This window comes from Geotrypetes seraphini, chromosome 1 (genome assembly GCF_902459505.1).
Source record: "Geotrypetes seraphini chromosome 1, aGeoSer1.1, whole genome shotgun sequence".
Classification (NCBI taxonomy): Eukaryota; Metazoa; Chordata; class Amphibia; order Gymnophiona; family Dermophiidae; genus Geotrypetes; species Geotrypetes seraphini.
The window spans coordinates 339,799,647-339,825,588 of record NC_047084.1 but is presented as its reverse complement, the minus strand read 5'-3'; the positions used below and the strand labels follow the sequence as shown (position 1 = coordinate 339,825,588).

Sequence of the window (25,942 nt, the reverse complement as noted above, 5' to 3'; positions counted from 1 at the left end):
TTGTACATAAATCATGCAAAAAATTACAGAAAAACAGAATTTAGCAAAGTAACACTAAATCCATCATTCTTTGCCATATATCAATCAGATGCCCACTTGTTCACCCTTCAACAAAACTTTCTTTTTCTGTCAATAGTCTGTCTAGCTAGGTTGGATCAAAATGAACATAATGAGTTGAGTTAACATTTACAGCACAGTTACTTACCGTAACAGGTGTTATCCAGGGACAGCAGGCAGATATTCTCACCGACGGAGCCCCGGTACGGACACTTGAAAAATGAATCGCATCTTCAAAGTTTAGAAAGTTTGCGATTAGCCCGCACCGGGCATGCATGCGGTCCCTCAGTTAAGATAAGCCAGCTAAGAAGCCAACCAAGGGAGGTGGGTGGGTTATAAGAATATCTGCCTGCTGTCCCTAGATAACACCTGTTATGGTAAGTAACTATGCTTTATCCCAGGACAAGCAGGCAGCATATTCTCACGAATGGGTGACCTGAAAGATGACAATACTGACAAGGTGGGAAGATGGTCTTAAGAAAACAAGTGTTATGATACAGATTGGCCAAAGTGTCCATCTCGTCTGGAAAAAGTTTCCAGACAATAGTGAGAAGTGAATGTATGAATTGAGGACCAGGTGGCAGCTTAATAGATTTCCTCAATAAAAACACACTTGTTCCTAAAGCATCTAGACAACTGATTGATCCTCTCTTCTCTCTCCCCTCTATAGCGATAAACTTGTCCTTTTGATCACTCTCTCAACAATGAATTTCCTGTCCTATTAATTATCTTTCTTCCTCCCCTCTTAATGTCAATTTCAATTTGTTACCTTTGCTTAATCTTCTGTAAACCGCATAGAACTTCTTGGTATTGTGGTATATAAGCTGTTATTATTATTATTATCTAAGGAAATCTACAGAAGTTGCCATAGCTCGGACTTTGTGAGCTGTGACACGACTCTCCAGGTGCAGTCCAGTCTGAGCATAGCAGAACAATATACAGGCAGCTACCTGGAAATCGTTCTCTTGGAAACAGAATGCCCCAGCTTGTTAGGATCAAATGAGACGAAGAGTTGAGGGGATGTGCAGTGTGGCTTTGTCCTGTCAATGTAATAGGCTAAAGCAAGCTTACAATCCAAGGAGCTGGTCTCAAGCAACTGGTGTTGGACCCAACAAGGGATCAGGCAATACTGGACCTATTACTTACCAATGGAGAAAGTGTCACAGAGGTCTCGGTGGGTGACACATTGGCCTCCAGTGACCACAACATGGTATGGTTCAATCTTAGGAAAGGTTTCACTAAATCTACCACACTGACCAAGGTCCTCAAATTCAAGGATCCTCAAACTTCAAAGAAATGGGAGACTTCGTTCACCAGGCGCTACAAGGACAAGCAGAAACCGATAGCGTGGAAGAAATGTGGTCGACTTTGAAAACCACCATACAGGAAGCGACAAACCGCTATGTTAAATTAGTAAGTAAACGGCGAAGGAACAATAAGTCGAAGTGGTTCACTGCGGAGATCTCAGCCCTTATCAAGGAGAAGAAAAAAGCATTAATCTCTTACAAACAATCAGGGAAACAGGTCTCTAGAGCAGACTACTTGACCAAATCAAAAGCCGTAAAAACGGCAGTCAGGGAGGCTAAGTTTCACATGGAGAAGTCTCTGGCAAAAAACATCAAGAAGGGAGATAAATCCTTCTTTAGGTATATCAGTGACAGAAGTAAAAACTCAGGCGGGATTGTACGTCTTAGGAAACCAGATGGAGACTATGTGGAAAAGGATTCGGAAAAAGCCCAACTATTAAATGAATACTTCAGCTCAGTCTTCACCCAAGAAGCGCCGGGACTTGGCCCTCAGCTACAGACAAGGGTTGACTCAGTTGACCCGTTCAGTAACTTCGAGTTTACGCCCAGCAGTGTCTACAGTGAGCTATCAAGGCTCAAGGTTAACAAGGCAACCTACACCCCAGGGTGCTAAGGGAGCTGTGTGATGTCCTGGCGGAGCCACTGTCCAAGCTCTTCAACCTCTCCCTTAGGAAAGGCAGCGTCCCGTCAGACTGGAGGACGGCTAACGTCATTCCACTCCACAAGAAAGGCTCTAAGATGGAGACAGCAAACTACAGACCAGTAAGTCTAACATCGATAGTGAGCAAACTAATGGAAACTCTAATAAAACACCAATTGGATAAGATCCTGGATGAGGAGAATCTACGGGATCCCCGTCAACATGGATTTACAAAAGGGAGATCGTGCCAATCCAACCTGATCAGCTTCTTTAACTGGGTGACGGGGAAGCTAGATATTGGGGAGTCCCTGGACATCGTGTACCTGGACTTTAGCAAAGAATTCGAAGCGTACCAAACCGCAGGTTGCTGAGCAAGATGAGTTCTATAGGATTAGGTGACACATTGACGAAATGGGTTGGGAACTGGCTTGGAGGTAGGCTTCAAAGGGTGGTGGTGAACGGCACACCCTCTGAAATGACGGAGGTGATCAGTGGAGTGCCACAGGGCTCGGTCTTGGGCCCAATCCTACTCAACATCTTTATAAGGGACTTGGCAGAAGGGCTTCGGGGTAAAATAACATTATTCGCCGATGACGCCAAACTAAGTAATGTAGTGGGCAAATGCACAATAGATGATGTTTCAATGCCCGACAACATGATGCACGACCTACTCCTACTGGAGCGCTGGTCTAGGTCCTGGCAACTCAGCTTCAATGCCAAAAAATGCAAAGTTATGCACCTGGGCAACCAAAATCCATGCAAGACTTACACCCTAAATGGAGAGATCCTAACAAGAACTGAAGCAGAACGTGACCTAGGGGTGATCGTCAGTGAGGACATGAAGGCTGCCAATCAAGTGGAGCAAGCTTCATCCAAAGCAAGACAAGTCATAGGTTGCATACGCAGGGGTTTCGTCAGCCGAAAGCCGGAAGTCATTATGCCATTGTATAGATCCATGGTGAGGCCCCATCTGGAATACTGTGTGCAATTCTGGAGGCCGCATTATCGCAAGGATGTGCTGAGACTGGAGTCGGTCCAGAGAATGGCCACCCGGATGGTCTCAGGACTCAAGGATCTCCCATACGAGGAACGGCTAAACAAATTGCAGCTATACTCACTCGAGGAGCGCAGAGAGAGGGGGGACATGATCGAGACGTTCAAGTATCTCTCGGGCCGCATAGAGACGGAGGAAGATATCTTCCTTTTCAAGGGTCCCACAACAACAAGAGGGCATCCGTGAAAAATTAGAGGAGGGAAACTACGAGCTGACACCAGGAAATTCTTTTTCACAGAAAGGGTGGTTGATCGCTGGAATAGTCTTCCACTGCATGTGATCGAGGCCAGCAGCGTGCCTGATTTTAAGGCCAAATGGGATCGTCACATGGGATCTATTCACAGGGCGAAGGTAGGGGAGGGATCTGTTCACAGGGCAAAGGTAGGGGAGGGACATTAAGGTGGGCAGACTAGATGGGCCTTGGCCCTTATCTGCCGTCTATTTCTATGTTTCTATCCAGAGTATGAAGGGCCGATTCTCCTGCATAAGAATGAGGCTTAGGGAAAAAAGCTGGAAGAACAATCGACTGATTAAGATGAAACTCCGTCACCACTTTCGGAAGAAATTTTGGATGTGTGCGTAGAACCACCTTATAATGATGAAACACTGTGAAGGGTGGATCCGCCACTAACGCTTGCAACTCACTGATCCTACTGGCAAAGGTGAGAAATGAGAAAAAACAACTTTCCAGGTGAGAAACTTGAGATGATTTGTAGCCATTGATTCAAATGGAGGCTTCATCAACCTGGAAAAAACCACATTAAGGTCTCAGACTTCTGGAGGAGGTTTGAAAGGTGGTTTCACATTGAAAAGTCCCTTCATGAATCTGGAGACCAAAGGATGAGCAGTAAGAGGTTTACCCTCTACTGGCAGGTAAAAAGCTGTAATAGCACTGAGATGGACTCTAATAGATGTGGATTTGAGTCCAGAGTCAGACAGATGAAGTAGATAATCCAACACCAGTTCCACTGATAAGGAAGTTGGATCATGATGAAGACACCAGGAAGAAAACCTAGTCCACTTTTGTTGATAACATTGTCGCATGGCTGGCTTCCTGGAGGCATCAATAATATTGTGGACAGGCTGAGAGAGATGTAATTTATATGGATTCAGCATGAGAGAAACCAAGCTTGGGATGTAGAAGGGATCCTTGTTTCTGAGTAAGCAGAGTAGGAAAGATTGGTAGAAGAACTGACTCCCTGGTGCTGAGCTGAAGTAGAAGGGAGAAACCAATGCTGCCTGGGCCACTGAGGAGCAATGAGAATATGGTGGCTGACTCTCGTTTGAGTTTGAACAGTCTTTAACAGGAGAGGAATTGGAGGGAATGCATATGGAAACAGGCCCGTCCAATCCAGGAGAAATGCATGGCTTCCAGACGGTGAGGAGAGTAAAGTCTGGAGCAAAATTGGGGCAACTTGTGATTGTAATGGGTCGCAAATAAGTCCACCTGAGGAGTGCCCCATTGAGCGAAGAAGGGATGGAGAGTCGCAGAGTTGAGAGTCCATTCGTGAGGTTGAAAAATTCTGCTGAGGTTGTCTGCCAGGGAATTCTTCTCCCCTTGAATGTAGACAGCCTTTAAGAAAAGATTGCGAGCTGTCACCCAAAGCCAGATTTTCTGAGCTTCCTGACATAACAGGACAGAGCCAGTGCCTCCTTGCTTGTTTATAGAGTACATTTCTACTTGATTGTGCGAAGGAAGAGGACTTGAAGACTTAAGAGGTGATGAAAAGCTTTGAGAGCATAATATATTGCTTGGAGCTCGAGTAAATTGATGTGAACTTTGCGCTCCCTGGCAGACCAATGATCTTGGGTTTGAGGGCCGTCAAGGTGCGCCCCCCAGCCATAAGGAGATGAGTCTGTCGTTATCACTTTTTGGTGAGGGGGCAAGTGAAAAAGTAGACCTCTGGATAGATTGGATGAGGTCATCCACCATTGAAGCAACTGCTGAAGAGATGATGTGACAGATGATTTGTCACTTGAGACCATTGAGAAGAGAGGGTTCACTGAGAATATGAAGATGCAGCCTTGCCAATGGTGTTACTTGCACTGTGGAAGCCATATGGCCTAGGAGAATCATCATGCATTTTGCCGATATGGTGCGAACCTGCAACATCTGTTGACAGAGGATGAGAAGAGTGTTCAGGCGATTTGGAGGGAGAAACACTCATGAGAGTAGTATCGTGGATAGCCCCAACGAACTGAAGATGTTGAGTCGGAATTAGATGAGACTTGGGGAAACTAATTTTGAAACCCAAAGCTTGTAGGAAGGAAATGGTCTGAGACTTTGCTAGAACCACCTCCTGAGGTGAGACTGTTTTGATCAACCAGTCATCCAGGTAAGGAAAGACTTGAAGATTGTGGGATCGAAGATATGTGGCCACAACAATCAGGTACTTCGTGAAGACTCTGGGAGAAGATGCTAGGCTGAAAGGAAGGACCTTGTATTGATAGTGATGTCCATTCACTTGAAAACGAAGGCATTTGTGGTAAGCCTGATGAATTGATATATATGTGTAGGCTTCTTTGAGATCCAGAGCGCATAGCCAGTCGTTCTGATCCAGAAGTGACTCTCTTGGAGGATGATCTGGAGGTAGGGTATGAAAATGGAGAGCATACCTGTGACGAATGATGTCTAGAACCCAGAGATCTGTAGTGATGAGATCCCACCGGTTGATGTAATATTGAAGCCGTCCTCCGACTAGCTGAAGAAGAGATTTAAGAATGGAATGGTGGCTATGCTCCTGAGGAACACGTCAAAAAGGCTGTGTAGGTTTTTGTTGAGCAGCCTGTTGCTTAGGTTGTCAATGTGATTGCTGTTTTTGCTTCCTAGGTTGAGAAGGATCAGGAGGAGCAGGCTTAGTAGTAAACCTGCATTGGTAAGAAGAAGTAGGACTGAAAGCACAAGGTGGTTGAGGCTTTTTCTTCGGTTTGACCGATGGGTCCAATTTTTGAGTAGCAGTTTCCATGGATGGTCCGAAAGTTCATCTCCAAGACACATAGCGTTAGCTAAACAATCTTGGTGGTTGACATCAAGTTCGGAGACACTGAATCAGGCAAGGCGTCTCATAGTCACCGACATGGCAGCCGCTCATGAGGTAAGTTCGAACGTGTCATAGGTAGAACGAACCATATACTTCCCCAATTGGAAAACTGTAAAAATAAGATTTTGAAAAGCCTGAGTTTTGCACGAGGGAATGTATTTTTGAAAAGCTGAAAACTGCTTAACCAGATGTTTCAGGTAGAATGAAAAGTGGAAATTATAGTTTCCAGCTCGGTTCATCAACATTACATTTTGGTAAAGGTGTTTACCAAATTTGTCCATTGCTTTACCCTCCCTGCCATGTGGTATAGAAGCGTAGACACTAGCCCCTGAAGACTTCTTCAAGGTTGATTCCACCACAAGAGACTCATGAAGAAGCTGAGGTATCGAACCCAGGAATAGGAACCACTCTGTGTAATGAGTCAAGCTTTCTAGGAGCCACAGGAATAGACAGTGGAGTTTCCAGATTTTTGTAAAAAGTTTCATGCAAAATGTCATGAAGTAGAAGCTTCAGTAGTTCTTTTGGCAGTTGGTCATAGTCTAGAGCAGTGGTTCTCAACCCTGTCCTGGGGACCCCCCAGCCAGTCGAGTTTTCAAGATATCCCTAATGAATATGCATGAGAGAGATTAGCATATAATGGAAGTGACAGGTATGCAAATCTCTCTCATGGTCTAGAGCCTCCAAGAACTCCTTACTATGCATGGAGTCCATCTCCAGTGGAATGGACAGGTCCTCAGACATTTGCAGCAGAAATCTGGAAAAAGTGGACCTCTCAGAAAAGGCAGCTGAGGTGAATTTGAACTAGCAGAATCCTCATCATCAGAAGAGAGTGGTTCCTGCTCAGAGTCTCCCAATAAGTCCAAGTCCTGAATGGAATAAGGATGGTGCCTAAGACTCGGTGTCAAAGGCTGAAGATATTTCATCTTACGAGAGGCTTTCCGGGACCGCACCGGAGTCACCTCTCTAGATGTTTGTGTCTAAGACGACTAGTACCTTGGAGACAGGTCCACATACTCCCGTGTCGATGGTCTTGGCACCAGTTGAGCATCAGTTAATGGTGTGGTCGGGGTCGTGAATTGTTCAGACTGGACTGGCACCAGAAGAGTTGGCGTCGACATGGGCATAAGCTGTGTCGGTACCAACATGTGAAAATGCTCACCCAATTCCTCCTGAAGCAAATTGTCAATCTTTTGCTTTAGGGAGAGCACCGTTTGCTTTTTAGCTGGTACCACTGGTGCCGCACTCTGGTCCGGCGATGAGGAGGCCAATGTTGAGGCACCAACCCAGATCGGGACCGAGCACTTATGGGACTTCATAGAGGTCGGCACGACTTGACTCAATGCCATTTTGACCCGAGTCCTAGATGGAGTAGGGGAAGGCTTCTTAGCTGGCTTACTCACAGGTCGGTGCGACACCAGAGGTATCTCTACTGGTATCGATATACGTAATGTTTTCTTGGTCGGCGCCGCCAGTGGCAGTAGCGATGTCAGCTCCCTTTCCATAGCGATATTGAACAGTCGTTGCTGTTGTAGAAGGTGGTTTTTCAAAGTTCTTTTCTGCAGCGAAGAACGTGTACAGGTCTCGGGACGGTGCTCTGGCCCCAAGCAATGGAGATACCAGTGATGTGAGTCAGTCACAGAGATGGGCCGAGCACAGCGACCACACTTCTTGAATCATGTCAGCGGGCATGACATCGACGGGAACACCACCTCAGCCAAATTGAAAACGGTGGCCAAAGTGGATGAGCAGGCTTTGCCGGGCCAAAAACCTGCGAGGGGGGAAAAAAAAAAAGATAGATTTTTTTTTTACCGAAGGCAAGGTAAAATAAAAAAGACACATGAATATGACTAAAAAGTCACAAACGCGAGAGAGAGAAGGCAAAAATATTTCAATGGCTGTTGAAATGCATCTTCTTAGCTCCATGGAAACTAAGAAACTGAAGGACCGCATACCTACGTCAGGTAGGAAGGCACTCACGCATGCGCGGTGTGGGCTGATCACGAACTTTCTAAACTTTGAAGTTGCGATTCACTTTTCAAGTGTCCGTACCAGGGCTCTGCCGGTGACGTCACCTATGTGTGAGAATATGCTGCCTGCTTGTCTTGGGATAACAAGCATTTACAAGGGAACTGCATAAATAATATACCTCCAAACGCATTCACCTTATCTTTCAATTTTATAATATCTGGACTGGATGACCACAAAACTGAACATCTTTCTTCTGAAAATTCTTAAGAAATTGAATTTTCTTCTGCTCAGTTTGTAAAGTAACCAAGAGGGTGGCCCTAGTGGTAATTACCTCCTGGGAGGTTTTTTAAAGCAGTTAAATGTAGGGAATCTAAACTGGCCTCCTTATTTTGGTCTCTCTTTACCTTGGAGCCAACTACTCCAGCTTGAGGTACAGAAACATAACGACATTCAAGAATATGCATGTGCTCTACTTTATCAAGTTGCAGTATCTCATAATATCTATGCAGCAGTATCTCAGGTGAGAGAAGATGACAATATGTAAAGTTTTAGAGCGAAAACAATTTTCAAGAAATTCCAGATGTCTATGGATAGACAAACTGTCCTTACTAAAAACAGAAGAAGCTAATTAAAAATTAGTAACTGAAGAGGAAATCTGGGTTAGGTCAGCTTGTAATCAAGGCAGCGCTTTGATAGCACAATCAGGTAGACAGAACAGCATTGTTCTTGGCATGGAAAGAGTTAGGATGATTGTATCAGACCCTTGGTCACTCCAGTAATCCCAGCTCTTGATGGGACTTCCTAAATACTGTACCACACTGTTTTAGTCAGTGAGTCGAGGGACTAATTACCAATTAGAGCAGGTGGCCTGTTATGCAGGACCTGGAGTGGCAGTCCCCACCGAGAATAAAACTAAACACACAAGATGAACCTTACATTTTTATTAGTTGCCATATACTCTGATTCTTGCCTTCTTTTTTAAGCTCAGCTTCAGACACTAACTTTTATAATGAGATGTTATTTTATTATGAAATCTATTGAAACAGAACCCAGCATTAACTGGCTGCTTTCAGCTCATTTTTCAGCCACTCACCTTTAGACTTTTGCGCTCTGCATTATTCCCCACATTCACAAATGAATAATCTCTGCAATCACTAAAATCATCACTAACCTGTTTGATTTCCCGCAGGAGATCAGCATCTACATAATACCTCTCTTCAGACCTTACAGCGCCAAAGTGATTCTGCATCCGAATCTGTGACATCAGTTCATTTAGTCGACCCTGTAAAAAAGGGCAAGTGCCAAAATGTTACATGGTTGTATAATACACCAGATATCAAAAGCTATTTTTCTAACAGCATCAGAATCAATTATGTCTTTGACATGGCTTCCTTTTTTCCATAGAAGAAACATGAGCAAGCACTTTGCCCACTAAGCCCTCTTGCTTCCATTTGCTTTCAAAACTTGTGGGAAATCTATCAACCCGCAAGATGTTTGAGATCTGAGGGAGGGATGTTACTAACCAGTTTAAAAGAAAATGGGATTCGTTATGTTAAATCTAGAATATCTATTTTCTCACTTGCCAGTAAGAACATAAGAAGTTGCCTCCGCTGGGTCAGACCAGAAGGTCCATCGCGCCCAGCAGTCTGCACCTGCGGAATCTCTGGAATTCAATTCCAGGTATAATGAGATTATGCAAAATAGTATGTCTTTTAAGAAAATGTTAAAACATAATTATTTGTGGATACCTTTCTCAAGCTCTGGTTATTATTTGTTTTAGATTTAAAGAATTCTGAATTAAGGAAATTTGTGGGGGAAGATTGATTTACCTGTTTATTGCATTTTATAAAAGTTTGTACTTGAAATTGTGGATGTAAATGTTTTGTACATCGCTTAGATTTAAGCAATTCATACATTTTTAAATATAAATAAAATAAATATATGCAACAGCTTACAACAAATCCTATAAGACTATACAGTAAAACAATGTGTCTCAAACTTCCTCGAGCCGAGGCACACTAAAGGTAGGGACCACGGCTTGAGGCACCCAGAAGTGACATCATCACTTCGACATCCGCGCATGTGCAGAGGCCCTCCAGATGGGCCCTGAAACGCCAGTAGGGGGTGCCAGCAAGGAAGAGGGCCGGAGAGAAGGAGAGGCACTGGGGCCAGCTGATTGCCTGCAGCAGTGTTTCTCAACTACTTCAAGCTAAGTACCCCCTAAGTCTAACAAATATCAACTGAGTATCCCAACCACAGATCTCCCTAGGCTCACCCAAGTTCTGCCCAAGATCCCATAAATTCTCAAAGCTAACACATTTCAATCACCATATTGAAAATAAAATCATTTTACCTACCGGCGATCCTCTGTAGGCTGCTGTAATTAGCTTTTAAGGTGAGACCGGGAAGCCAGAGGATGCTAGAGAGAAGGGGGAACATGCAGGCCTTCAGCGAATCGGGCAGCGCTGGCACTTTATGCATAGGGATGTCAGCTGGCAGGCGCCTCTCAGTGTACTGCGGCACACTTGGAATCTCAGGAGGCACACAGTTTGAGATACACTGCAGTAGAGCCTCAGTTAACTGGGACTCTCACACAACTGGCAAAAAAATTGGGTCGGCCTACTCAGGTACCTAGAAGTAATGGGAGGAAACGCCTGACCCTGCTGATTGAAGGGCCTCAATGGGATTAAGCAGGAGAATATATTGAGCCTCCTGAAGAAGAAGGGAGGACTGCGAAAGGTCCAAAACAGACTCGCTTGGGAGATGGTCTGAAGGCAGGATGTGAAAATTGAGTATGTAACCCTACCATATAATAGTGAAAATCCAGAGATCTGAGCTGATGAGCTCTCAACGATATATGAAGAAGAGACGATAGCCTTCAACGGGTTGAGGCATTCACTGGAAAAAAGGGGAGATTGAATATGCTCTGAAGAAACACGTCAAAAAGGCTGTATTAATGTGTACGGAGCAGCCTATGGGGTTGTGTTGTTGCTGACTTGGTTTTGTCTCCTGGATTGAGACTGGAACAGAGTTAAAGGTCATGTTGGTCATGCACAGAGTGTCCTTATCTGGGCTCGTGGCAGAGAACATCCGAGTAGTCTTGTCCATGAAAAGGCAATAATTTCACCCCCTAAACAAGGTGCATTTACTAGCCTGTCCTGGTGGGTAATGCCCAGCTGAGACCCTCTAAGCTAGGCAATGTGCCTCATAGCAACTGACATTACTGCCACACGAAAAATTAAGGCAAAGGTGGCATGTGCTGATCCAACCATGCACTTGTGAAGGTGAAGCACCAATGGATATAAAATGTTGAAAAAACTGGCAGTTTACATTCCAAAAGATAGTTTGGAATGTGGCTAGTTGGTGCACCAAATGCTTCAGGTAGAAGGAAAAGGCAAATACCAGACTGGTTGGCCAAGATAGCATTCCGATGTAGACGTGAGCCAAACCGATGCAGAGCCTTGTCCTCTCCGCTACGAGGTAGAAAGGCACAGACACTAACTCCTGAGAAGAGATGTATGAGGGAGTAGAGGTGTATCAAACCTGAAAAGGGAACCACCCTGTATAGTGAGTCCAAAGTGCAGGAAACCCGATACTGTAAGTGGAGTTGCAACGTTGGAAGAACTCCCTGGGTGGCTGATTATAACTAAAGTATCTAAGAATTGTTTAGATGTTTTAGAATCCGCCTCTAAAGAAATGGATAAAGTCTCAACATCTCCAGGAGAAATGTGGTAAAGGAGCTTCCTGAGAAGAAAGGCGAATAGAATAATTCCCTGAGGAACCTTCAATGTCGAAGAGCAAAAGTTCCTGTTCAAAACCCCCCGAGAGATCTGAATCTCTAGCAATGCGAGGTGGTGTCGAACAGACGGAACCAAAAGCTTCAAATGCTTTGACTTGGAGAGCTTTGTTAGACGGTACCAATATGGAGAAGAAGATCGGTGTCGGGAAAACCATAGATGTCGGTTCAGATACCAGAATCGGTGCCGCTACTGAAAACTCCTGGGTAGGTACCACCGGAGTCGATGGCTCAGACTGAACCGGCACCGAGAGAGTTGATGTCGACATGGGAGTCGGCATAAGCAGCCGGAAATCCTCCCGTACATCCTCTTGCGGCAATTGCGTTATGTGCTGCATTAGAGAAAAGCACGCTCTGGAGATGAGAATGTCGGTATCAAGGCACTCATCGATACCGAAACGGAGCAAGAGGTGGGGCTGTTAGAGGTTGGCAGGATTAGACTCACTGCTACTATGATCCGAAGCCCAGAGGGTACAGGGAAAAGTTAGGCAGTCAACTTACCCACTAGAGGTGCGACACCGCAGACAGCATATGGAGATTCACTCTCGGCGTCGATGTCAGTGCGGGCTTGATTAGTATGGCCCGGTGTCAGAAAAGCGGTGGGCACCAGATTCCTGACAGCGTGAAACAGGATCTGCTGTTGAAGCAGAGTGGAAATGCGCTGCTGAAGAAAAAAGCAGAGGAAGCAAAAATCGGCAAGGTCGAGGGCCCGACACTGCGAGAAGCAGCGGTGGATGGCGGTGACCACAAGTGCCCGAGCACAGCAACTGCCCATATTGAGAATAATCAGCGGATGGGCCAGGAACGGTAAGACAGCCATAGAAAAAACGAATGCTATGGCGATCCATAAAGGCCTGCCAAACCGAAGCCCACATCAAAAGAAAATCTCGTTTTTTAAATTTTATTTTAAAAAAACGAAAGAAGAAAAATAAAAGAATAGAAAACTGACTGAAAAGTCAGAAGCTGCAAGAGTGTGAAGGCAGCGAAATGAAATTTTTTTCAACAGCCATTGAAAACACGACTTCTTAGCGCCTTGGAAACTAAAAAACTGAGGGACCGCGCGCCCTACATCAGGCGGGAAGTCACTCGCGCATGCGCAGTTCGGGCTATCGAGAACTTTCTAAGATCTTAAAGTGGCGATGCACTTTTAAAGTGGTCCATACTGGGGCTCCGTCGGTGACATCATACATATATGAGAATATGCTGCCTGCTTGTCCTGGAATAACTTAATTATTCTCTGAGTGAAAAAAAATTTCCTCCTATTGATTTTATGTTTAAATGATTTTTATTGAGCAAAGACATACAAACAGATTCCACTGTATCAGCCAAGAAACAAAGCTCAAACCAGATTTTTAACAATGTGAACTCCCCCCTCCCCCCTTCCGGAGTCCCACCGTCACTAAGCATCAAAAGCAAACACTATACTGGAAGGCAAGGAGAAGTTACTAAAAACAGAGAAACAGCACAGTCAGCAATTCAAAATCTGACTTTTGGACACTCCTATAGATTTTAAAAGTATTTCCCTGTAACTTCATCGAGTGTCCCATAGTCTTTGTAATTTTTGACGGAATGAGAAATCGATCCACTTGTACCTGTTCTACTCCACTCAGTATTTTATAGACTTCAATCATATTTCCCCTCAGCCATCTCTTTTCCAAGCTGATGAGCCCTAACCATTTTACCCTTACCATTTTGGTTGCTCTTCTTTGAACCTTTTCTAGCACCACTATATCTTTCTTGAGAAAAGGAGACCAGAATTGAATGCAATACTCCAGATGAGGTCGCACCATGAAACGGATGCAGGGGCATTATGACATTCTTAGTCTTGTTAACCATCCCTTTTTAAAATAATTCCAGCATCCTGTTTGCTTTCTTGGTCGCCGCTGCACATTGGGCAGAAGGTTTCATCATATTATCTACAATGACACCTAGATCCTTTCCTTGGGCGCTAACCCCGAAGGAGAACCCAACTGTGATTCAGGTTATTCTTCCCAATGTGCATCACTTTGCATTTGTCCACATTAAATTTCATCTGCCATTTGGACACCCAGTCTTCCAATTTCCTAAATTCCGCCTGCAATTTTTCACAATCTGCATGCATTTTAACAACTTTGAACAGTTTATGCAGTGTCATCTGCAAATTTAATCACCTCACTTGTCGTTCCAATTTCTAGATCATTTATAAATAAGTTAAATAGCACCGTTCCCAGTACAGACCCTACCTATTAAGATGATTTGTTATACTGCATTGTACAAACAGTGTTAGCATCATATCTATCCCCCTCTTCTACGAAACTGCACTGGCAGGTTCTAGCGCGGGGAGCCATGCTGAATGGACCACACTGCTTCCGATGCTCATAGGAACTCTATGAGCATCGGGAGCAGCATGGGCCATTCAGCGTGGCTCCCTGTGCTAGAAACTCCTAGCACAGTTTCGTAGAAGAGGGGGTATGTTATTTGAATGTACTAATGTGCGTCTATTAAGGTGTTTCATTTGTATTGTGGTGACATTGCATCATATGTGTGTTATATGAATGTTCTTAAAATGCTGCCTACTGTGGCATCATTTGTATTCTGACGACATTTATCATATTTCTATTATGTCATTGTTTTATAGTGCTGTTAAATATTTGTATTTCATGTTAGTCCTATTACTAGGATTCAATTTTCCATCTCTAAGTTTACTTCACTGATTCTATATATGTGGTCATTTTACTACTGTTATGTTGTTAACAAAACTGTAAGCTTTAAGTGGAGCTGTACCTACTTGAGTGACTTTCTTCATAAAGGCAGCTAATCAAAAAAAGCTGTTTGTACATGTCTTTACTATGCATCATACTGATCGTAATCCTATCTACAAGTCTGCTTTTTCAACAGGCCTATGCAACTTGATGGGTTGTGTTCTGGCTGTTTTTTTAAAGTTTTGCCTATACTTTTTATATTTAAATCTGTTTTTTATTAACAAAAAAGAACCATGAACAAACAAAGGCAAAATGACAACAAACAATTTTATCAATAAAGACTACCGCCAAAGAGGACTGTACTCTGATGTCCTTTAAGTCCACAGGAAAATCCCCCCCAACCCCCCTCTTCCCCTCCCCCTGCCCCCTAATCCAGCAGTACGGTGGTGCATGTCGGTAACAAAAATCTTATACACGAATACAAATACAGGATGTCTGGGGCGGTACTTGGAGAGACCCCCCAGGAAAGAGACTTGGGAGTACTGGTCGATAAGTCGATGAAGCCGTCTGCACAATGTGCGGCGGCGGTGAAAAGGGTGAACAGAATGCTAGGAATGATTAAGAAAGGGATCACGAACACATTGGAGAAGGTTATCATGCTGTTGTACCAGGCCATGGTACACCCTCACCTGGAATACTGCGTCCAGCACTGGTTGCCTTACATGAAGAAGGACACGGTACTACTCGAAAGGGTCCAGAGAAGAGCGACTAAAATGGTTAAGGGGCTGGAGGAGTTGCCAAACAGCAAGAGATTAGAGAAACTGGGCCTCTTCTCCCTTGAAAAGAGGAGACTGAGAGGGGACATGATTGAAACATTCAAGATACTGAAGGAAATAGATTTGGTAGATAAAGACAGGTTGTTCACCCTCTCCAAGGTAGGGAGAACGAGAGGGCACTCTCTAAAGTTGAAAGGGGATAGATTCCGTACGAATGTAAGAAAGTTCTTCTTCACCCAGAGAGTGGTGGAAAACTGGAACACTCTTTTAGGCTGTTATAGGGGAAAATACCCTCCATGAATTCAAGACAAAGTTAAACAAGTTCCTGCTGAACCCGAATGTACGCAGGGAGGGCTGGTGTCTGTTAGGGCATTGGTCTTTGACTTAGGGGCCTCCGCGAGCGGACTGCTGGGCACGATGGACCACTGGTCTGACCCAGCAGCAGCAATTCTTATGTTCTTATGAATGAGCATGGTCTGACAGGTGGGGTAGGAAACAGCTGCAGTCTGTTCAAAATATGACTGCGACTTTTTGGAGGCAAAATATTCAAATAAGGAGACCAAATGTTGACAAAGTCTCTACTTCTGCAGCAAGAGGAGCAAGCCATTTGGGCCTCCCAGCCCATCAGTTCATGGAGCTTGTTTCTCCAATACCAAAAGGAGGGAGATTCATCTGCCAACCAGTGATTCAGGATTCATTTCTTCCCCAGTATATAGCATTTACTCAAAAACAGTTTTTCAAGCTGAGGTATACACAGAAAACATGGAACACTGAGCAAACAACATATATAAGGCAGAGAATGGCACACATGAAAGAGGCCAGAGCCCCCCCAAAACCCTGTATCACCTCACAAAGCCAAAGGCCATGAAGTTTTACCTATACTTTAAGTCAGTATGCACGGAAGTCTTTCCTATCATGATACTGCAGTTCTTTCTTTATCTGTATCTTAGTCTGTAAACCACTTTGTTCTACTTGACACTTATATAGTAGATCAACAAATAAGTCATATCTTACCTTAAACTGAGTTGGTGCATTGAGTTCACATTGAATAGTGTCCAACTGTACACGCAGTTGCTCTTCATCCGCCTGAATGGCATAACCACTTTTTCTCTGAATCTCCTGCTTAATTAAAACCTGTAAATCAGGAAAAGCACAAATAGTAAGTCACAAATACTATATGCATATACTTAAGTAGAGCCTGATTCTAAAGATAGAGGAGTTTTTGACCTAGTCTATTTGGTTATCTGCCCATGGATCAGAGCTAGTTAAAAACTGTACTGCCAAAAAAAAATTCTTAGACAATTTAGTTTGTAGTTAAAACTAAAATTTTCAGGACCTTGGACTTCAAAGCTCACATCTTATCAGTGGTAACTCAAGGTGACTTATATTCAAATATAGTATATATTTCCCTGTCCCAGGAGGGCTTAAAATCTAAGGGGCAGATATTCAAAGTGATTTAAACGGCCAGGAGAAGCTCCTGACCATTTAACTTGCTTATACTGGGCAAATAGTGCTGCTGAATATCCTCTCTGAAATTGGCTAGTTTGTGGGTGGTTTGGGGTAGAGTTAGGGCAGAGTTGTGACCTAGCTGGTTAACAGTGATATTAAGCCTGCTAACCAGTTAGGTAACCACATATAGTTAGGACAGAAAAAAAAGCTGTCCTAATTTTATATATCAGTTGGAATATTGGCCAATCCATGGCTAATCTCCAGGCAGCAGCAGGACAGGCTTGAGGCTGCTCCCCATTCCGAACCCTCTCCCACCCCACACCTCAGTAAAGATAGGCCCTCAACCCTTCCCCCCATCAGGATAAGACCCTTCTAGCAAACCTTTCCCTCAGTCATGTTAGGTTTGCTCAAGGCCTACCTAAGATTCTGAGTGGTCCAGCAGGGGTGATGGGGCAGAAGCAAACTGACAGGTAACTGTTAGCATTTATGAAACCACTGATCACTGCCAGCTGAATATTGACTGGTAAGAGCTCAACATTCTGACAGCAGCAGTCAGAGATTTTTTTTTTTTTCGCCATTGCTGGCTTTATGTCCACATATTCAATGCCAGGCCATGTCCAAACACTGGATATTTAATGATTTACTAAAGTTTCTTTATCCACAGACACAAAATAGGAAAACAGCCTTAGTAAGAGCTACTGAACTGGGACAGAATTCCACCCTCATTTCCCTCTCCCCAAAACGTCCCTGGGAATAATGTTAGGAAGATAGGGAAGGAGAAGTGAGAGAGAGATCTCTGCTGTTGACCTGCTCTAGTGTATTACCTGTAAGGCTCTGTGAGAAAGATCCATCAGCTTCCTCTTGTATTGGGCTATTTTTGCCATAGTTGTAGCTTGATTCTTCTGCAGTTCACTAATGTCTTCTGATATTATCTGAAAAGAAAGCAGAGTTGCTTACCTGTAACTAGTATTTTCCATGGAAAGTAGGATAAGTTATACATGTGGTTCTAAGACAGCACCCTATATGTAGGTGCTTATGAAAAATAATGTGCTTATGCAAATAATCATTTATGCTTGTAATTGGTGTATAAATATTAGCCTCAATAATATTAAGGAGTTAAATAGTAATTACTTGTGTTAATAGGTCAATTTCATGAAAATACTCCACAAGTTATAGAACCAATATGTATCTAAAAAACACAATATGCTGTGTAATAGTAATAAATATTCATTAATATAAGTGAAGTGCTCAGTCACCAACTGATCCGTGAATAAAGTACCGTTAAAAGTTGTACAACAGGTTGTACAACAGGGACCATCATAGCACTCACAGTCCCTAAACCTTCCTTATACAGTAATAATTGTCAAGAAGAAATGAAAAAACACTTATTTTGGTTGAACTGTAGTGTTTAAAGTGTAGTTGGAGATTTAGTTAGTTCGTAGTTTTTATCTTTAAGCTGAAGCACTTTTTCTGTTTACAGTGCCCCCTTCCTGACGACGCTTTTTGCGAAACTCGAGTCGAAGGGAGGCTATGGGAGTTTCAAATTCGGGGAGTCTTTATTGAGATGGATAGCTGTTACGAGCGCTGGATTTGAACAAAGCATTTGCTACCTTCTTTTTGCTTATTTGAAGATAAGTGTTTTTTTCATTTCTTCTTGACAATTATTACTGCATAAGGAAGGTTTAGGGACTGTGAGTGCTATTATGGTCCCTGTTGTACAACCGGCGCTTGTACTTTTAACGGTACTTTAGGCTCGGATCGGTTGGTGACTGAGCACTTCACTTATATTAATGAATATTTATTACAATTACACAGCATATTGTGTTTTTTAGATATATATTGGTTCTATAACTTGTGGAGTATTTTCATGAAGTATAAATATTAGCACCTGCTTTATAGACTTGCCTAATAATGGTGCCAATGACAGAACACATCTTAGTTGCGATTGTTGCAGTTGTCTGGGTCTCACCGCATCTGGATAAGTATAGGGAGAAATTAGGTTCTTAACTACTAATTTTCTTTCTTTTAGTCTCTCCAGACTAGCACAGAAACTGATGGGTAATAGCTCATTTCGACCAGCAGATGGAGACTGACACAAACTTTTGGCTGTAGTATAAGTGGGCTGTGAAGTCCCAGGTACAATCAGCTGATGAATAGCCAAGCTGAACTAAGAAACTAACTGTGAACTATAACATCAACTTCACTCCCAGAAGGAGAAAAGCAACGAACAGAGAGAAATACTGTTGGATATTGATTAGAAGAACCTTCAAAAACGTCCCCATAGCTTGCCAGCTATGCCAGATGAACCAAATACTGCTGTTCTTTTAATATCCCCTAACAACCCAGACAAAAAGACACCATAGAAAAAAAATGTACTCTTTGTGCAAAATTCCGAAGAAAAATGGCAGGGCGGGGTCAGTGCTGGTCTGGAGGGACTAAAAGAAAGAAAATTAGCAGGTAAGAACCTAATTTCTCTTTCTTTATTGTCCCTCCCAGACCGGCACAGAAACTGATGAGGCTTAAGGCCGGCGCTGCCACCACCATAATCTTGGTGAAAGTCCGCAGAGCCGTGGCCAGACCAAAAGGAAGCGCACAAAACTGATAGTGCTTTCCCAAAATCGCAAAGCGAATGAAATGATGATGAAAGGCCCGAATCGTAACATGCAGGTAAGCTTCCATCAGATCAAGAGAAGTCAGAAACTCCCAAGGCTGGATAGCCAGAGTGACAGATCTCAGTGTCTCCATGTGAAAATACGGAAACCAAAGCACCCTGTTGACACCTTTCAAATCCAAAATGGGCCGAAAATACCCCTCTTTCTTGGGTACCACAAAGTAAATGGAATACCTGCCGGTGCAAACCTCCTGAAGGGGCACTGGGACTACCGCTTTGAGATCGAGCAACCAAGCTGCCTGACAAGGAGAAAAGAGGAAATGATCTAGCAAGGTCCAGGAAAACTCCAGAGCATAACCGTCCTGAATCTCATCCAGGACCAACTGATCCATTGTTATCTTGGTCCACCACCCCTGGTAAAATTCCCACAATCGGGCTCCCATCAGCATCTGGGGAAGAGCCTGCAAGGAGTCATTGGGCTGGGCAGGCGGCGGAAGGGCCTCTGGAGGAGTCAGGAACGAACCCCCCCCCCCCCCGGGGGACATCCCTAAAAGACTGCATGCGCTGAAAAAATGGCCCCTAGAAGTAAAGTAAAAGAAGCTATCCCCCCCCCCCCCAAACAGGGCGGTATTGACAAAAGTCACATAAACGCCCCTGGGCGACGCCACCCCACAAAGGTGGGCAAGAACGCTCCTCAGGAAGATATGGCACCTTAGAGTCAGTCAAGGCCTGAACCAGCTTGTCCAAATCCTCGCCAAACAAGAAAGAGCCTCGAAAAGGAAATTTACTAAGCTTAGTCTTAGATGCCACATCCACCAACCAACCCCGGAGCCACAATGTAAGGCAAGAAGCCACTTCGAGAGCCATAGTCTTGGCCGAAGCCCACAACAGCTCATACATGGCATCCGAAAGATAAGATTAGCCAAGTTACAAAATTAGTCAGGGACACTGTTCAGGCAATTAGGCCTGATGGGCCGCCGCAGGAGCGGACCGCTGGGCAGGATGGACCTCTGGTCTGCCTCAGCAGAGGCAATTTCTTATGTTCTTACATAGGAAAATTCATAAACCTTAAATTTAAACTCCTATTTTGAGTTCCATTTTGTATATATGGCATACAGAATTCTGATTATTACATACTATATCAATATTTGAATGAATTTACAATAAAGTTGATTTTATGTATTATTGATTGGGAGGGAGGGAGGGATGGGAGATTATTATATTCAATAAGAATTATATAAATTTAGATTTCTTGCATAATATTATAACTTTATATAATATTAATTTTCTAAAGAAATGTTAAATTTGATGTTAATATGTGAGTTAATCAAGTGTGTATATTCAAGTTTCTAATGAGTTTATTTGAAACACTTGTTGTAACATAAGAAAATGAATAAAGATTTATAAAATCAAAAACTCCTATTTTGGTTTTCCAGATTTTTAATTTTACGCAGAAGAAAAATTTTATCCACTTCTTGTTGTTTAGTTGAAGACTTTATCTCCACCACAGTTTTCTGAATCTCCCCCATCTTCTTTTTAAGATCTTGCATAGCAGTCTCAAGTTGTTAACTTTAGTTGAAACATTAGCCATAAGAGAAATGAAGCCAGTACATACCAATTGCATGTTTTCTATGACTCCTCAGAGTGAGTCCAGAGTAACCACTGCCGGTTTAACGAGGTGATTGAGCTCAGGTAACTGAGAAAGTTCTTGCTCGGGTGTCCTCTCCACTTCCCGGATCCCATCTCCCCCGAGCTCATCACCACTCACCTGCAGTACTCCTCCTCCACTCGATGCCCCCCCCCGGAGTTACCAGCAATGGTATTGCCTCCACACTTGGTTTCCCCCGAGGTCCCTCTTCAAGGTCAATCTCCATTGCTATTCCTGGGGGTGGGTCATGTCCCAAAGGGCTCAGCGACATCTCACCGCCATGCTTAATCGCTCTTGGGGCTCAGCTGCGGATATGTCTGACGCCGAAGTTAACAGGACTGCATACGATGTAATAGCAGTCTGACGTGGTGTTGAAGACGCTGACAGAGAAAGAGGGATGCTTCTCTGCCTTCCCCTTCTCTTAGGCATCTCAAGGTATGTAGGAATATCTTTTAAAAAGAAAAGGCAGTCTAAGGTGACACTAGAGTGGAGGAATGACTAAGCCAGGAGTAGGCAATTCCAGCCTCGAGAGCCACAGGAAGGTCAGGTTTTCAGAATATCCACAATGAATATATAAGATAGATTTGCATGAACTACCTTCCCTGAAATGCAAATGTATCTCATGCATATTTATTGTGGTTATCCAGAAAACCTGCAAGAGAGAGAAACAGACAGAGAGCTACTGTTTGAATAGTAGATGAAATACTGAGGAGAGAGGAGGGGAGATGCTCAGAGAAACCTGCTCATGCTCAGAGAAACCTGTTTAAAGGCTTTCCAGGGCAATGGGAGAAAGCTGACAAAGGAGCCACAGGATGGCATCACCTGTCTGTGTGACTACAGTTCCCCTGCTGTTGATAGGAAAGTTATTTCAGTGGTATATATCTACACCAGCTGATAATACAACACTACAACTTAAACACTTGATTTGGGTACTTGTGTTTCTTTAACCTCAAAGCCCATTTTTCAGCCCCTCATGCTGCTATATCAGAGGAGGTGCAATCACAAACAGGTTTTTGCTGATGTTTATACTTACATCTAATCTGGTCTGGTGTTGCTTTGTCATCTGGTCTTGGACCTTGAGCCTTCTCAAAAGTTCCTTGAAACCAACCATAGGCACAGGAATCAACCTACAGAAATGAACGGGTTATTATAACTCATTGAAAAACCAGTAAGTATTTAAATTTATCCCCCATCTTACCAACCAACCAAAAACACATTCTTGATAAATCTTAAGGTTAGCAGGATTCTGTATTAAACAGTTAGGGCTAAAAAATACAAACCTGGAGACGTCAATTCAATTTCCCTGTCTTTCATGATATTAACTAAGGGCTCCTTTTACTAAGCTGCACTAGTGGTTTTAGAGTGCGCGCTAGATGCTAACGCCTCCATTGAGCTGGCGTTAGTTTTTGGCGCGTAGTGAGGGGTTATAGCGTACGCGCTAAAAACGCTAGCACACCTTAGTAAAAGGAGCCCTAAGTGTATTATTACACTACTATCTCTTCAGCTTATAATACCATTATTTTCAAAGGGAAAAATACTGATGTAGAAAACTGTGTGGGACATTTTTAAACTACATTTTTGAGCAACATAAAAAGCCTTTTCTTTTCCTCTGACCTGAAGAATTCTTTAAAACACAGGCTGGCAGTCTGTGTCTTGCTAAGTCATGTATCCTTTTGAAATGCTGATTTGCTTGCCTCTGTGCAATCCCCTGCTGAGAGGACACTGCTTCAAGGCTACATGAACATTGTTTGTGCTGTGCAGTAACATCAGTAACATTATCAGTGCTGTAAAACACATGCAGATCTGCACGACACATGCCAGGCATCCAGAAGGCCATAAACCCCTAAAACCCCAGAAGGAAGGAGGGGGAAAAGAGGTGGGCCTGCATACCCATGTATAGACAAGAAAACTTTTAAAACACAGGCTGGACATTTGCTGCCTGCCTTTGATGTGAGCCAAGGGAACCAGGCCTGGTCAGTGTTCTGGAATGCCATCCGTGCATCTTTGTTTCAGTTTCCTGCACATGACTGTTTATAAGGACGCCAACAGTGTTTATAAGGACGCCAACATGACTTACAGTGCTGTAAAACCCACAAGTCAGCATCCAAGAGGCGATAAGAACTCCAGATATGGAGGCCCATGTGAAGGTAAAGAAAGTTCAAGAAATGCCCCAATGTTCCTGTCCTGGCCACCCCCGGGGGTGGGGTGGGGTGATGGAGGTGTGGACTGGGGGGTAGGGTAGATAGGTAAGCATTTTTGCACCAATAGGGTGGTACATGTCGAGAGTTAGGGGATGTGCCTCTTAGAACAAAAAAACTCTTTGTATAAAACTTCATGCCTGCACAGAAAGATCAGAGAGAGACCCAGGTATACCTGCAGAGACCTGCTAGCCTCTTGCATGGCATAATTAGCATAAGTATTACTCTCCATTGCATATGCTGAACTGGCAATATACTATTTTTTTCTGGGGTCTATGCTGCTATAATTTTGTAAGTTTTATATACTAACAATAAAACATATTGTCTGTTTTGGAAAATACAATGCCGTCTCATAGTCATTCCAATAAGAACATAACAATTGCCGCTGTTGGGTCAGACCAGTGGTCCATCGTGCCCAGCAGTCCGCTCACGCGGCAGCCCTTGGTCAAAGACCAGCGCCCTAACTGAGACTAGCCTTACCTGTGTAAGTTCTGGTTCAGCAGGAACTTGTCTAACTTTGTCTTGAATCCCTGGAGGGTATTTTCCCCTACGACAGACTCTGGAAGAGTTTCCAGTTTTCTACCACTCTCTGAGTGAACAAGAACTTTCTTACATTCGTACGTAATCTATCCCCTTTCAATTTTAGAGAGTGCCCTCTCGTTCTCCCTACCTTGGAGAGGGTGAACAACCTGTCCTTATCTACTAAGTCTATTCCCTTCAGTACCTTGAATGTTTCGATCATGTCCCCTCTCAATCTCCTCTGTTTGAGGGAGAAAAGGCCCAGTTTCTCTAATCTTTCACTATACGGCAACTCCTCCAGCCCCTTAACCATCTTAGTTGCCCTTCTTTGGACCCTTTCAAGTAGCATCATATCCTTCTTCATGTACGGAGACCAGTGCTGGACGCAGTACTCCAGGTGAGGATGAACCATGGTCCGGTACAGCAGCATGATAACCTTCTCCGATCTGTTCGTGATCCCCTTCTTTATCATTCCTAGCATTTTGTTCGCCCTTTTTACCGCCGCCGCACATTGCATGGACGGCTTCATCGACTTGTCGATCATAACTCCCAAGTCTCTTTCCTGGGAGGTCTCTCCAAATACCGCCCCAGACATCCTATATTCGTGCATGAGATTTTTGTTACCTACTTGTAATCACTTTACACTTATCCACATTGAACTTCATCTGCCATGTTGATGCCCATTCCTCAAGCCTGATTATATCACGTTGCAGACCTTCGCAATCCCCCTGTGTCTTCACTACTCTGAATAACTTTGTATCGTCCGCAAATTTTATCACCTCACTCGTCGTACCAATGTCTAGATCAAGCAGTGTTTACTTCAGTGGTGCCTGCCTGACGTGATTGTGCATGCATGCGTGAATTTTGCGCATGCATGATTAACAGACTTTTATTTTTCAGATGAACTTCAAAACTTCAGAGAAACAGCAGTGGATAAAGCGTGAGTACATGCTGGGTGGAAAGGTGCTCCTATGCATAATAGTCGCATAAAGACCGTACGGATATAACATTGTACAAATTGTAAGTAGACCCTTTCATATTTTTTTTCAAAAAATTATATCAGATATCAGTTTTAGTAATAGGGACAGATAGAACAGTGTAGGTAAGCGCAATTTTTTATTTTTAAGCCACTGTATATTTGTATATAGAATAGGGAATTGAATAGGAAAGACTTGGATCAGGATGTTACCTCTATAGAGGTCGTGAAGGCGGCCAACCACTCTCAGCTAGCTAAAAATATTACCCATTTTCATGATTAGTGGATCAAAATATCAGCTAAAAAGTCCAAAGATAGAACAGATAATTTGCAATGGCTGAAGGAGGGTTCCCTGATGTGGGAAGATCTGGTAAAACTTCGGACCAGTATTTTACAAAATAAAGCTGGCAAAATTACTCCTGTTTCCTTTGCATTTATCTCATCTTATAAGTATAAAATTGCCTAGGAAATATAAAGAAAATAGAATTTTGCTTGATACATGGAGAACTTTATGTTATGTTAGTAATCTTTCACCAAATCCAATTTCTAAATCATTAAATCAATCCATTCGGCTAAACTCCAAGATTAAAATTGGCGGATTTCAAATCATCTGGAAGCATTGGATTATTGCAGGTATACGGACATTAAATGATGTTGTTTCAAATAGTTCGCTGCTTAGTTTTTCACAGCTGCAACATAAATTTGGTTTAGATAAAACACAAAGTTTTAGTGGTTGCAGCTGAAGCAGGCTATTCAGGAGGGGTTCCCTGAATGGAAAGGTTTTAAAACTCAGTATAGTTTGGAATTCCTATCCTTTCAGGCGGATTTCTTGGGTCACCAAGCCACACAGTGGTATAAATTGTTGTATGGATATTTGAATAAAAAACAAAAAACTGGTCTTAGGGATATTTGGAGCATTGAGATTAAGCATCAAATTTCTGCTTCTCAATGGCTACGACTTTGGTCTTGGAGATTAAAAAGTACAAGATCAGCATCTATGAGACAAACTTGGTTCTTTTTGTTGCATAGAGCTTTTTGGACCCTAGTTTGTTTACAAAAATTGAATAGCTCTAGGTCTAATAGGTGCTGGCATTGTAATTTAGCTATTGGGACTTTAGATCATTTACTTTTTTTCTGACCCTTTATCAATGCCTTTTGGAAGTCAATTTGGTCCCAAATTAATTCACTGTTAGAAAATCATGTTGCCATATCTTATGATAC

At 43.2% G+C, this 25,942-nt stretch overlaps 1 protein-coding gene across 2 annotated transcripts in view; it reads right to left on the bottom strand.

Moving 5' to 3' along the window:
• The window catches only part of NUP54 (nucleoporin 54), a 210,675-nt gene that overhangs the window by 15,696 nt on the left and 169,037 nt on the right, over positions 1–25,942 (bottom strand). For both annotated transcript variants that reach the window (XM_033960850.1, XM_033960842.1), the window contains 4 exons: positions 22,062–22,155; positions 17,594–17,701; positions 16,335–16,454; positions 9,239–9,349 (listed from right to left, as the gene is read on the bottom strand). In XM_033960850.1, the coding sequence (XP_033816741.1) occupies positions 9,239–9,349; positions 16,335–16,454; positions 17,594–17,701; positions 22,062–22,155 (433 nt within the window). The remainder of the gene's footprint in view (positions 1–9,238; positions 9,350–16,334; positions 16,455–17,593; positions 17,702–22,061; positions 22,156–25,942) is intronic.